Raw genomic sequence first — 12,860 nt, 5'->3', positions numbered from 1 at the left:
CACGCACGAGGCGTATGTCTATTAATCAACCCGCAGTGGGGTAACAAGCTGCATACTTTTGTGTTTTAACGTAGGATAGAATTGGACGGATTGGCACGCTCCATAATTGACGTGGCCGCTCCGGCTGAGGCCGGATTGTATTGTGTTGTTTGATGTCGTTAATTAATTGATAGATAGCCTGTTAGCTAGTCCGTTGAAGCCAGTCGTCGCTCGTAGTCGCATTTGCAAACCATTACCACAGTAACCGAAGGGCGGCCCTGCCCGACGGTATGTTAAACTTTAGCGATCATAGCAAACCATTACTATTAACATAGTCTGATGAATGTGATAGATGCAGTGTTTGTAGGCTTTTTAACGATTCTGCCGCGGATGCAGTTGCCAAAAGAAGAACAAATGAACGCGAGATAACAATACAAACGCCAGTTTAGCCTCGAACGTCTCTGTATGTCGCAAGCGCGTCCGTGTGTTTATTACTTATTACCGAAAGAAGATGGACCTCTATTTCACTCTACTTCCGGTGGCGGTTTCTGTCGTTTTCGGTGGCACCCTTTCGTTGCTTGCTGCCCCTGATTGGGTTTTCTTCAGTGCGGCCACCCGGAACTGCTTGATCTTGCGGCGCCACTCTAACCACTGGGCAACTTCCGGATTGTCCGTGTTGCCCCGTTCCTCCAGCTGCTGGTAGTACGCCTCGCGTAGGATCTTGAACGTCTGCATGTTCCGGTACGGTAGCTGCGTGACGGGGTCGTAGTAGCGTGCCGGAAGCCGAGTAACGGCACAGATCTGACGGTGACTGCGGGTGGTGTCCGGTTTGGGAAAGATCGAGTCGAAGATCTTCTCATCCAGATCATTCTCGAACGTGATGAACGTTCGCTCGTACTGGCCAGTTACTTCTACTTTCGCTTTCTTTTTGTTCCGTTTTGCCACCTTATCCCTCAGGCTGAGACTGTCCGCCAGGAAGAGTTCGATGAGGTTAAATCCGCTCCAACTATGCTGTTATCATTAGGGGGGACATGGCTTACCTTTTATCAGCCAGATCGAATGCGTCCCTTTCTGTCGATTTGTTCGGTGTACCGTCGTCCGGTTTGCCGCTCGACATCACCTCGATAATTGGCATCGTCGTAGACAGGTAACGGATTGTAGGGCCCGAAAACTTGCGCTTCGTGGGTCGTGTTTTCTGCTTTTCCAGCTCCATCCTTCGGAAACGTTCTGACGGCGGAAAGAAGTAACAACACAGTGAGTATCACGATGTACCGAGCCAAGAGTGTCCATTACCGAGCGATTTCAGATTCTCTCGTTCCGTAATTTCCGCCTCTTCCAGCAGCTCCTCTTGCGTAGGGATGTACTCTTCCGTTCTAATCACGCGCGTCCGTTTGCGTTCCGCTTCGAATCTTTGCCGGAGCCGGCTCTGTGTCGCTGCAGTTTTGGCAGCGGTCGACTTACGGAACGATTTGCGTCCCGAATCGATCACCGTGAACTTGGGCCGCTTGCGCAGCGTTGCCTGACGCTCCGCTTTCGGTTTAGTTTCTCTGGCCGGCTTAGTGGCCGCCTTTTTGGGGGGCGGCTCGCGGTACGCTTTCGTTACCGTGCCCGCCTGGCGACGCCTCTTCGGTCCCTTGCCCGATTCCTCTTCGGCGTCCGAAACGGGCTCATCGTTCTCATCAATACTGAAGTCGGAATCTACAATGTCTTCCTCGTCGTCGTTCTTTTGCCTGAAACGATCGTGAAGTTAAGTCGGCATTTACTTCACACTACCCGCCCCGGCTTGTCCGTCACCCAAACACCGTACACATAGTCTCGATCGTCGGTCGTTTCACTGAATCCACCGTAGGAGGTTTTGTAGAATTCGTCCTCTTCCTCTTCGTCCAGCAAACCGGCCATGCGTCGGCCGGCGTTCGATCTTCGTTCACGGTTAGCGGCCATTTCTTATGCGGCTTTATTGGAAGAAAATATCGATAATCCTTGAAGTCTTCAGCATGCAGCCGAACTGTAAACAAACTTTGTGATGTTTTCCTTTGCGCTTCGTTCGACAAGGTTGCTATATGAAGGGGAATGCAAGTAGAGAACCTCTGTCAGAGATGTGCGTGGTGAAATTTTCAGAATGCCTCTAGTTCTATAAACCTTTGTCAATGAAGAATTTCCTGAAACTAAAATTGGTTGAAATTTTGTTTACTTTTAAATCAATTGCTTTCTAAAACGAATCACATTCTGTACATCTTTGCCAGCGGATCTTGGTCGACCACTTACCTTAACTGTTCTGCAACAATCGCCTGGCTATCAAGTATAAGGTAGCACAATATGCAGAAGAACGAGCAGAAACATTGTCCAACGAAGACCGTTGTTGAGTATTTTATATTAATATAATGTTTCCCAAAGCTAAGTTAATTCCATTTTGAATCAGGCAAACCATAGATTTTTGTTCATTGTTTGTGTTTATTCGTACATTGCTTAAATGTAAGCCAGTCTAAAATCAATCCATCCTTACGGGCGGTAAGTTAATATTCAAATAATTAAAATGTTAAGCATTTGTCCCCGAGAACAATAAATTAAAAGGCCACCAGCGGCAGGAACTTCTCCTTACACTCCAAACGTTCGGTGATGTAACGTTCGATTTGGTGATGCATCCGGTTTGTGATGAGACCGGGCGAACCTATTTTACGTCTTTGGATTTCGGTTGATTTTAATTTTCCCTTTGTATGCGTCTGCGAGCTTCGACTTGAACTGCTGGTACTCGGAAGTTTCAGCCAACAGTTTGCTGTAGTGCACAGCTATCTTCTCCATAACCGCGGCCCGTTCGTCGGTTGAGGCGTTGGAAAACTCTTCCTCGAGATTTTCGTCTATCCCACCCAAGAAACGGTCCAGTCTTTCTTCGTCATTTTGCAGAGCTGGCTTCTCGCGTAATGCGACGGCTTCTTCCGCAGCGTTCAAGTACTTGATGGCTCGCGGTTTAGCTCGTCGGCTGCTGGTACCCGCCTCGGGATCGCACATGCACCGAAACAGTTGCTTAAGATGCTCCTCTTTAACGAAGCTTTCCGCCCGATCCAGTGTGTCAATGTACCGACGGAGATCCTCTTCGGTCAGATTCCTCACGCATTTGCAAAAACATTGAAGCAACTGTAACATGGAAACGGTAAATAATGAGCAGGAGAGTTTAAGACATTCCGCATCTTTCTTACATCCATTTCGGCGATCTGGAGCGTTCTATCCACCGCTGGGTTTTGCTTGCTGTATTCTCGATGGCACTACCCTAAGATTTGGACTGATGATTTCAACTTTTAAGCCACACAATTCCAATGTTACACACAGCACCGAAAAATTAGTAGCATAGCAACCACAGATGGATCAATCATGCAATTGATTCGTCGCTGCGATCAAAGTCTCCAACAGCGTCGGCATCTCCAAATGCATGATCAAGGCACACTATCAGGATCTGAGTGGTTGAGGGCAAAGTGTAACGGGGACAGTTTTGTTTGCTGGTTTGCCTGCTTAAAATTGCTGGTTTGTAATGTTTACTTTGCAGAGATGGTTTGCAATGTTCACTTTGCTTTGTTTGCAGAGTTGGGCATTTTTTATTTTGTTTGCGGCATTCATAAAGTTTGACGGCTGTCATCATTTGACGTCTCACCACAGGCGCGTGATGTGTAGACACCTTGGTGTTAAACAAAATCTGCGTTGTTTCGTCTGCCATTTTTTCGCATCGTGCACAGAGGGGGTAAAAATCTAGTGTTTAGCTCAGTGTGAAAGTGTTGTGCACCGATTTGCCCAGCCATGGCTTCGATTGAGGCAGTGCAGAACAAAACGTGGGACCTGTCCCTGTACGAGTTGCACCGCACGCCGCAGGAAACGATCACGGACAACACCGAGATTGCCGTGTCGCCCCGCAGCCTGCACAGCGAGCTGATGTGCCCGATCTGTTTGGATATGCTGAAGAAAACGATGACCACCAAGGAGTGCTTGCACCGGTTCTGCTCCGACTGCATCATCACCGCGCTGCGGTCCGGCAACAAGGAGTGCCCGACGTGCCGCAAGAAGCTCGTCTCGAAGCGTTCGCTTCGGCCGGATCCGAACTTTGATTTGCTCATCTCGAAGATCTACCCGAGCCGCGACGAGTACGAAGCGCACCAGGAACGGGTGCTGGCCAAGTTCAACCAGAGCCACTCACAGCAGGCGCTGGTGCACTCGATCAACGAGGGTATCAAACTACAGTCCCAGAACCGTCCCAACCGGGGCAAGAAGGGCGATAATGAACCGTGCCCGGCGAATGCCAGCTCATCGTCCACCGCGACAGCAGCTCCGGCAACGCCGTCTACAAACGTGCCGAGCAACAGTGGCACGACCGAACCGGCTAGCAAGGAGACGAATCAGCCGAGTGCACCCGCCAGTGCCGGTGCCAGTGCTGCTGGTTCCAGCTCTGGGGCAGGTTCCAACTCTGCCGCTGGTTCCAGCTCGGGCACCGGTTCCAGTTCTGGCGCCGGTTCCAGTACCGGGGCTCCGTCGACCACCACCGGTGAACAGTCGCGTCCGTCGAATCCGCCTTCCGTACGCAGCACACCATCGCCCGTACCGTCGAACGTTAGCTCTGCGAGCAAAGTGAAGCGGCCACGCTCGGTCATGATGTCGGAGCGTTCGGAAGAATCGGAAAGCAACAGTGAGGTCGATGTGCGAACGGAAGAGAACGACTCGAATCTCGACACCGAGGGCGACGGCAACTCGGAGCACGGTAGTGACGAGATCGAGCTCGTCTTCAAACCGCACCCGACCGAGATGACCGGCGATAATCCGCTGCTGAAGGCACTGAAGGAAAATTCGGTTCGCTACATCAAAACGACGTCGAACGCCACAAGTACGGTGTCCCGGGTGTCTCGCACTGTACCTATGGCCCTCAATTTAAGATTTTCGCTTTCGGTTTTCAGTTGAACATCTGAGCAAGTATCTGGCGATGCGCCTGACGCTCGATCTCGATCCGGAGCTGCCCGAGTCGTTCCGCTTGCTGAACTTCTGCATCTACATCGCCCAGCAACCGAACCAGCTGGTAGTGCTCAGCGGCAACCAGACGCTGCAGCAAGTGAACGAAAAGTTCTGGAAGGTAGCGGTAAATAACTTTGACTTTGCATGCGCCCCCCTAAGCCGATATTGGTGGTGTTCGGTCATAATAATGAGGCTTGTCCGATGTTTGTCCCCGACAGGTTAACAAGCCGCTGGAGATGTACTATTCGTGGAAGAAGTCCTAGGCCTCAGCGACGGCCCGAAGATGGCAGCGATCGCCATTGAATGAGCAGCAAACCCACTACTAACACCTATCAATTAATCGACTAAATATGGATGTGTGTGTTAATTCGAAGGATAAGTTTAAAAGTAGTTCCGTTCGGATAATAAGAACAACTTTGTCACAATGACCAGAGTTTTGAAGCGGGCAGACACGTTTCGGACGAGCTGTGCCTGTGTCACAATTAATCCATCGCCGAAACAATGAAAACATGAAAGAAATCAAATAAGTCATTCGTTGGTAGGAGCGCATTCCTTATGGTTCCTTATGGCGTCCAACGTATAGACGGACTTTCGGATAATACGGTTTTGCAAAACATTCGTCTAACTATCACACCGACGGGCATGTATTTCGAGGTTTACTACATTCCTACGCCTCACATCTCTTCCTTCCTTCCGTGTGTTGTTACTACAAAACCCTGATCAATCGAATAATGTAGGGCATACAAATGAGTCTATGTGTGGCTGATATTATTATCATGATTAAATAGTTTCCTGGAAGCTCACGTCCGCGAACGACAACTCGGTGCTGCTGGGTGGTCACGCGCCACCCAGCAAATCGGCAGCGCAGGAAGTCTCTTAGGTCCTAGTTTGTAGACGTGCTAGTCGAATGCCGAATGATTCCTGAAACACTGCCGGATGAATAGAGCACCCTTGCTGTACCTGCCTGTACCTGCTGTGTCTGGCTTCAACTAAATAATTACTAGCTCCTGCCCACTCGTATCACTCGTATACTCTCAAATAGCACAGTGAATACTAGCCATCCAGGTTGTCCTTCTCCAACAATGGAATACCGACTTCGGCTTATTCCGGAGGATGCATCGTTACCTGTCGTGTTGTGGGGACAACTTGAGCCAGCGAAAAAGAAACACACACAAATCAAATAAAACTGAACTTTAACGCAAATGAAACTATTTACAAAGGGCAATTGCGGCACAAATCGAGGCAAATAAAAATGTTACTACTAGTACTGAAACTCGCTCGGCAGGCTCGCAGGCGTCGCTGCCGAAGCTCCTAGCACAATTACTCGCTACCAATGCAATCTGCCAAACTCCACCGCGAATGAGGCAGTGAAGGTGGACAACAAAAACTAATTTGAACAATTAAACTAAAACGCCCAGTCCAAGCGGCCGATGAATCCGTAGATCATCGTAGCTCTCACCGCTGTAGTACGTAGTGCCAGTGCCAGAGTAACGCACTAACGCCTCCTAGGCATTCCTGTACGTGCTCTATATGGGTGCCGGTCCATTGCCGGAACTGATCTGAATATGGGTATATGATGTAACGTTTTTACACTATCGTAGTATCGTAAACAGACAACTAAAACAAACATCAACAACGACTAGATTCTTTCCTTCTTTCCATTCTGATTCTGATGGCCTTCAGCCAGCGCGACCCCGCGCCCGTAGACCAACGACCAACGGACCATCATTTCGGGAACCACCTTTCGGGACATCTCTGGCGAAGATGGTGGAACGACGACCGGAAGTGAGTTGAGTACTGCGCATGTGGTCGCGGCTGATGCCGAAGGTCCTATGCTGCTGCTGGCCTCCCGGGCGCCCCTTTACAGCGACGAAGCGTCCTGTTTGTCCACCGTGTGCGTTTGTGTGAGTCTGCGTCCCCCGTGCTGCTGACATTCTCTCCAATCAATTGTCCGTCTAGGTGCGTGCCGGGTGGGAATAAAAAAAGAGGACATTTCGGTCAGACATCTACATCCACAGCACAACATAGTTCGGTCCCAAATCGGTGAACGCACAGACCAAGAGGTTAAGAGACAGCCAGAGACAGAGAGAGGGAGAGTTTGAGAGAGAGAGAGAGTTGGACAGGCTCCGAAGAAGGGGCAGGGTCCAAATGGAGAAAGCCGTACAGGACAGCACGAAGAAGATGGCAGTGATGGTAGTAGACGTGTGAGGGTCGCCGCCAGAAACGATCGCCGATCGACCGACCGCCATGGAAACTCACCAATGTTGGAAGAATGCGTCCGATCTGGCCACCCGGGCAAAGGAACACAACACAACCGGCCAGACCGACCCTGCGACCTGGGGATTGTTCAGGGCGGACATCGCCGCCACCATCTCGCCGACACGAGGGCTTTGCTACGGAAGATCGGGTGCATGCTACGGTGTGTTTGTTTGTGTGCGGGTGCACTGGTATGGGTGTGCTTGGGTGTGTACATGTTTAGTCGGGACTGGACTGGGACTGGGCTTCTGGGTAACGTCCGCCGCCTCACACGCTGGAACCGTCCGGAAGCACGCGCCCTTCTCACACCCAGCGGGCGAACCGGCTACGCGCCTAAAAGGAAGGGCATCGACATTATAGCTAACACCTTGGAAGAAAGGGCACTGGGGGTCACCGATCGACCGGCACAACACTAACGCAATCTACGCTCTTAGCTGGTGGAGGAGGTGTCATCGAGAAAGCAGACCAAGTGGACCAAGGGTTATTGGTGGGCACAACAAGATAAGGACACTACGGGGTTACTCTACTACTGCGGTCCGCCACCGTTCAATTTAGTTGGTTCAAACTCTACGCCGGTCACAATTAATCGGTTTAGCTTCCAGAGCTACCTTCTCTACGCCCTCCCTCCGGGGGGGTGGACTAAGGTCCCCCGGCACCGGCTGGGGGCCGACTTACCTCCTCCACGAACGACTTCTTTGGCGTCTTCACACCGCCGCGGTTTTCGGCATTCAGGATGATGGTTTCCGCGAGACTCTTCACTTCTTTGGTTTCGAACGCTGCCGCTGCCGCCGCTAGAGGTCGCTGGCTGGAGAACTTTGAGGACCTGTGATCCTGTGAACAAAACAACAAGTGGGGTTAGAGACGTTCAAACCAAGAAGGGCAAGGGTGGCTTGCCGGTTCCTTACCTCGCTGCCGCTACCGTCACTGTCCGGGAACCGTCGGCCGCCTAGTGGTTCGTAGTAGCGTGGCGTGTACGAGCCGAGTTCCTGCGCTAGGCTGCGCCCAGCGGCGGCCGCTGCCGCTGCCGATCGGAACCCACTGTGGCCACCACCGCCACCGGTGGACCTTGTGTGTTGGAGCGCCACAATCTGCGACTGTTTCGACTCGAGCTCCTCCGTCAGGTGTTTGATCTTCTCTTCGTCGCGCCCCCGAAACGTCATCAGCTCGCGGATGCGAGCCTCCAGCGTTTCGACTTCCTCGCGCAGCTCACTGTTCGTGACCTCGATGTGGTTCAGTTCCTTTGTGGCGGCCAGCAGCCGACCGCGCAGCGTGCCAACCTCGGCCCGGTGCGAATCCTCGCTGTCGCGCAACATCTGCCCGGTGTGGGCGAGCTCGTCCTCGAGCGCCAGGACGCGTTTCTTCTCCCGTTCCAGCGCCTCGGCTGCCGGGCCGCGCAGGTAGCACTGGAGCTGCGTGTAGTCGTCCTTCAGTGCCCCGTACTCCTCGAGCAGACCGCCGTGCTTGGCCCCGAGTTCCTTGTTCTCCTTGCCCAGCCGGCTGATGCGCGCCTTCAGCCCGTTCTCGGCCTCCTCCAGGTGCGCGATCCGTTCGCTCGCGTACTCCGCGTCCTTGCCGAGCCGCTCCTCGAGCTGGGCAATCTTCGCCTTGAGCGTGGCCTCCTCCTGCTCGCACCGGCCGATCTTCTCCTTGTACTCGCGCTCCATCTGGGCCCACAGGTTGTCCGCGTTCTCGAGCGTCTCGTTGTACGCCCGGTTCAGCTCGGCGATGTTTTGCGTCAGCTCCTTCTCGCGCTTCATCAGCTCGCTGAGCCGCTGCTGCAGCTCGTCGCCCGGGTGCCCCCCGTCCGTCCCGGTGCCCTCGTAGTACTCGATGCGCTCCAGCGGGATACACTGGATGGCCGGGGGCGACCGTGGCCGGGGCTGCCGATGGCGTTGCTGCTGGTGGACGAAGTCCTCGCGCTGTTTCTGTTGGAGCGCCTTCAGCTGCTCGTGGATCTGCCAGCTGTTGTAGAGCAGCAGCAGCGGGATGAACATGTTGATCACCTCGATCCGATCGCGCAGCTCGTGCTCATTCTCCTCCAGCAGGAAGATCTTCTCCTCGTACTTCTGGACCAGCTCCTCCAGCCCAACGATCGTGCTCTTGGCATCCTGGTACTTGGTCTGGTAGGAGCCGCGGGACAACTCCAGCTCCACGTTGCGCTGGCCCATCACTTCCAGGTCCTCCTCGAGTCGCTGTAACCGCAACCGGGTGTCATTCTCGACCTCTTCCAGCTCGCATCGTTCCTCCTCCAGCCGCCCATTGTCCAGCTCCAGGTGGTGGACCCGCTCCGAGAGTTGCTTCACCCAACCCTCCAGGTGTAGCTCGCGGTCCAGCCGTTCCGCCAACAGGCGTAGCTGCTGATCGCCGCTGCTCTCGTACACCTTCAGCTTGTTCTCCAGGGCCGCCGACCGCTCGACGTAGAACTGGAGCCGTCGCCGGTCGCAAGTCTCGTCGCCTGTCGCCGCCGGCAACTGTGGCCCAACCTTGCTTGCCGCACTACCTTTGCACTCCTCGATCTTTTGGCGGAACTTGTTCAGCTTCTCGATCTCCGCGCACAGCTCAGCGTTCGTTTTCTCCGGGCACGGGAAATCCTCCAGCTCCGTCTGGGTGGCCGCCGAGTATGCGCCGAGCGGCTCGTCCACGAACACGCCGCTCTCCTGCAGGGCCGCGGCGGTGTTCCAGCGTGTCGTCTTCTTCATGCCACCGAACGTTTCGGCGATCGACGCGATCGACAGGCTCTTGCCGGGCGCGGCGGTGGCGGCGGCCGCGACGGCTGGTTCCGCCGGCGTGCTGCGGTCCGTGCTGTGGAATGGCTGCACCGTGGCCACAATCTTGCCTGCGCCCGCCCGGTACGACTGGAGGGCTTTGGGCGGGGTGCTGCTCTCCGGGAGCGTGTAGTTGTACTTGGGAGCAGGCATCTCGACGAGGCTCAGGTCGTCGCCGGCGATCTCGTGGTCCTGCGAAAGGGCCTCCAGGTTGTTGAGTAGCGACAGGATCTGTAGCAGGGCCAGCTTGTCCTCGTCGTCGTAGCACGGCCTCTTGGTCATCGCCACCAGCCGCTTGCGCACGTCGTCCGTCGGGATCTGGTCCAGCAGGGACAGGTCGCAGGGCGACGGCACCCCGCTCGGTTGGTCCTCCAGGTGGTGGTGGCTGTTCGGGGACGTCACGCCGGAGTCGGAGCGCTCCGACAGCATCGTCAGCTCATCGTGCTCCTTCTCCGTGTCCGTCCAGCCGTCCTTCGTCGTGCTCCCACCGACCGTTGGGCTCGAGTTGCTGCCCAGTGACCACTGTCAACGAAGAGGTAGAAGAAGAATAGGAAGACACTCAGTCAGAAGAAGATCACACCTCGTGTCGAACCAAGTATAGGGAAACGCGAGAGCCACGATCAAGGCTGATCGCACTCTCACAGCAACGTAAGCGGGCTCAGAAATGATCCGTAATTCAGGTCTGTTAATTATCGAGGAAGCGACATTATCATCGATCGCGAGCGCGAACGATTAGGTCAACAAAAACCAAATAGACCGCTCATAAATAAGCATGCTAGAGACTCCCGCAGAGGCCGTCAGGTACTAGCACCAGTCAGATCTAGAGTGTCCGTCTGCAGCCGAAGGCTGGACGTTTGAAGAATCTATCACAAGCGAAATCCTCAGAAGGAGTTTTGGCCGCTCAGGGTAAGAGTAATGTTGCGAACGCGACGAACTTCAACCTCCGATCTTCACAAACAATAAAAAGATTTGACGGAATGGTTTCTACGATTCTCAAATAAATTTGAAACCGCGTTGATTCAGCCTGCGTCTTAAAATACGTTTAAGGCAAGAAAGCGAAATGTAAACGGTACGACAAATAATCGTCGGAGATGCATGACCACAACAAGGGATCTAGATCGCAGGACGAAAATTAAACATAAAACGGGTCGACCACAACCGAGAAACGATGTATAGATAGAAAGAGACTAAGACAAATTACTGTATAATACATGAAAATTGTAGAATAAAATCAGTTATCATTAACTAAGTAATCCTCCGGATCCCGCTGCTACTTTTATCACCAGAAACAATCTTTTCTTGAGACCTCCAATGTCAGATAGTAGTTTCCATGTAGCCTCTCCATCCCAGAACAATTAATTCAATTGACGAACGGGTTTAAGACGGGAAAACTAAAGATTGCATGTCCTTCGCTCGCTAGGTCCCTTCCGTAACAAGTATTGATCAAGCAATCTTTAAACCACAATTCGATATAACCAAACAGCTGCTGTTCGATCGAAGAACAACAAAAGAAGCACCCTAACAAGGCTTGATCTACAATATATTGGATGTGACTTTCTGTTTGAAGACATTAACTTTCGCTCCAGAGTTCCATAGATGACCACAATTTCTTTAACGGAGTTTTCTGGCCGAGCCGAGCAGAATATGATCCTTTCACACGCTCCAACAACCGAAGTTGATGCTTCGGTTGATTGATCAACCGAATCGAGGAGAAACAAACGTTCGCCGAAGGGTTCGTCGCTTGCGCCACCGTTGCGTTCGTTTGTCAGCCTGCGGTACTGTTTGCGTCTTGTTTCGCCGATAAGAACCCCCGCTGGAGCTTCAAGAAACGTCAGTTTGGACGCCGAGCCGAGTGTTGTTGCACTGCTTCCCATTGCGAATCGAACGGATGGCCTGGACCTGCGTGCGAAATGGTACACAAATCCGATCCCCAATCCGACCCGAGAGTCCCGGGCCCCCCGGGTCGTTCAACTACACTTTCTGCCGGCGGTTGCTGCAACTAGCTTTGGCTGTCACGGTTGTGGATTTTCCCAACGCGCGCAGCGAACGCAGCGTTCCCACTGGTTAAGGGGCTCGGTCTTGGACTCCGATAATTATCGGTTCCGGCGCATCTTTCGGTGCGTGCACCGCGCGGGGCACACGCAACGCACCGCGCGGCAAGTCTCACGCACGCGCCCCATGTCACCGACCCGCTCTCGTCGGCTTGCGCACAACAAAAAGGGCTCCATTTCCCAGCTATCACCGCGGGTCGGGCCAGGCCAGTCAGCGAACGCAGATACGGTAGCTCCCTCCCTGGGCTCGGTCCGGCAGGGTCCTTCGCATCGCAGCCGCCCCACCTCGGAAGTAGGGCGTGGAACTCGGCGGTCGGCGGTCGGCGGTCGGCGGTCGGCGGTGGTGCGCGTAATTCGTTAATTTATGTTTTTATTTATGATTCTCGTTCCGCGCTGTCCACGGGAGATATGTGATGAAGAATTTTTATGGTCTTTTGTTGGTTGTCAGTCCGCTGTTCCGGTGTGGCCAACCTCCCCCATGTGGCCATCTGGTGAGGGGCGTGGTGAACTATTTTGTTATCTCGCTACTGAATCCGTCGCGCGCGTTCTGGCGCCGACTGACGCCTGCCAGTGCCTCGTAATGTCGTCACGAAATCGCCCAGCCATCCCAGGCTTGCTTTTCTGGGGCACCGAGTGGCACCGGCTTCCGAAAGCAGCGTACCGAAATAATTATTGCGCCCGCCGATGGTCACCGGCCACGACGGCTTAAAGTCGTGAGACGATCTGTTTTTGGTGGCCGCTCCACCGGTCGAGCCGTCGGGCCTTGGGGCCATTTCATGCGCCGCCACTTGGCGAGCGGTATAAAGGGTGAAATCATAAAATT

General features: G+C 53.5%; 4 protein-coding genes across 9 annotated transcripts in view; 1 reads left to right on the top strand and 3 right to left on the bottom strand.

Annotated features, from left to right (window-relative positions):
* Positions 1-459: 459 nt before the first annotated feature.
* On the bottom strand, positions 460-1,967 carry LOC131210432 (vacuolar protein sorting-associated protein 72 homolog). Of its 2 annotated transcripts, none has more exons than XM_058203681.1 (4): positions 1,787-1,967; positions 1,273-1,709; positions 1,020-1,206; positions 460-943 (listed from the first exon to the last, which is right to left on the bottom strand). In XM_058203681.1, exons 1-4 carry the CDS (start codon positions 1,918-1,920, stop codon positions 499-501), a joined length of 1,203 nt encoding a protein of 400 aa, XP_058059664.1. In that variant the 5' UTR covers positions 1,921-1,967; the 3' UTR covers positions 460-498. The 2 variants fall into 2 exon arrangements, with proteins under 2 accessions (XP_058059664.1, XP_058059665.1); XM_058203682.1 differs by having other exon boundaries at positions 460-893; positions 1,072-1,206.
* A 467-nt stretch (positions 1,968-2,434) lies between these two features.
* On the bottom strand, positions 2,435-3,530 carry LOC131210897 (uncharacterized). The gene is made up of 2 exons (XM_058204211.1): positions 3,174-3,530; positions 2,435-3,111 (listed from the first exon to the last, which is right to left on the bottom strand). Exons 1-2 carry the CDS (start codon positions 3,177-3,179, stop codon positions 2,653-2,655), a joined length of 465 nt encoding a protein of 154 aa, XP_058060194.1. The 5' UTR covers positions 3,180-3,530; the 3' UTR covers positions 2,435-2,652.
* Positions 3,531-3,701: 171 nt separating this feature from the next.
* Positions 3,702-6,160, top strand: LOC131211574 (E3 ubiquitin-protein ligase RING1). Of its 3 annotated transcripts, none has more exons than XM_058205095.1 (3): positions 3,702-4,840; positions 4,911-5,083; positions 5,184-6,160. In XM_058205095.1, the coding sequence occupies exons 1-3, from the start codon at positions 3,766-3,768 to the stop codon at positions 5,226-5,228; spliced, it is 1,293 nt and encodes a 430-aa protein (XP_058061078.1). In that variant the 5' UTR covers positions 3,702-3,765; the 3' UTR covers positions 5,229-6,160. The 3 variants fall into 3 exon arrangements, with proteins under 3 accessions (XP_058061078.1, XP_058061077.1, XP_058061076.1); XM_058205094.1 differs by having other exon boundaries at positions 4,911-5,086; XM_058205093.1 differs by having other exon boundaries at positions 4,911-5,089.
* LOC131211573 (uncharacterized) overlaps positions 5,594-12,860 on the bottom strand; it is a 73,518-nt gene continuing 66,251 nt past the window's right edge. For 2 of the 3 annotated variants that reach the window (XM_058205090.1, XM_058205092.1), the window contains 4 exons: positions 8,127-10,508; positions 7,897-8,052; positions 7,225-7,554; positions 5,594-6,920 (listed from right to left, as the gene is read on the bottom strand). In XM_058205090.1, coding sequence (XP_058061073.1) covers positions 7,525-7,554; positions 7,897-8,052; positions 8,127-10,508 — 2,568 coding nt within the window. In that variant the 3' untranslated portion in view covers positions 5,594-6,920; positions 7,225-7,524. The remainder of the gene's footprint in view (positions 6,921-7,224; positions 7,555-7,896; positions 8,053-8,126; positions 10,509-12,860) is intronic. The other variant, XM_058205091.1, reaches the window with a different exon arrangement.

This window comes from Anopheles bellator, chromosome 2 (assembly GCF_943735745.2).
Source record: "Anopheles bellator chromosome 2, idAnoBellAS_SP24_06.2, whole genome shotgun sequence".
In the NCBI taxonomy this organism is placed as follows: domain Eukaryota; kingdom Metazoa; phylum Arthropoda; class Insecta; order Diptera; family Culicidae; genus Anopheles; species Anopheles bellator.
The sequence above is the reverse complement of the archived record's forward strand: the minus strand, read 5'-3'. Positions and strand labels throughout refer to the sequence as shown.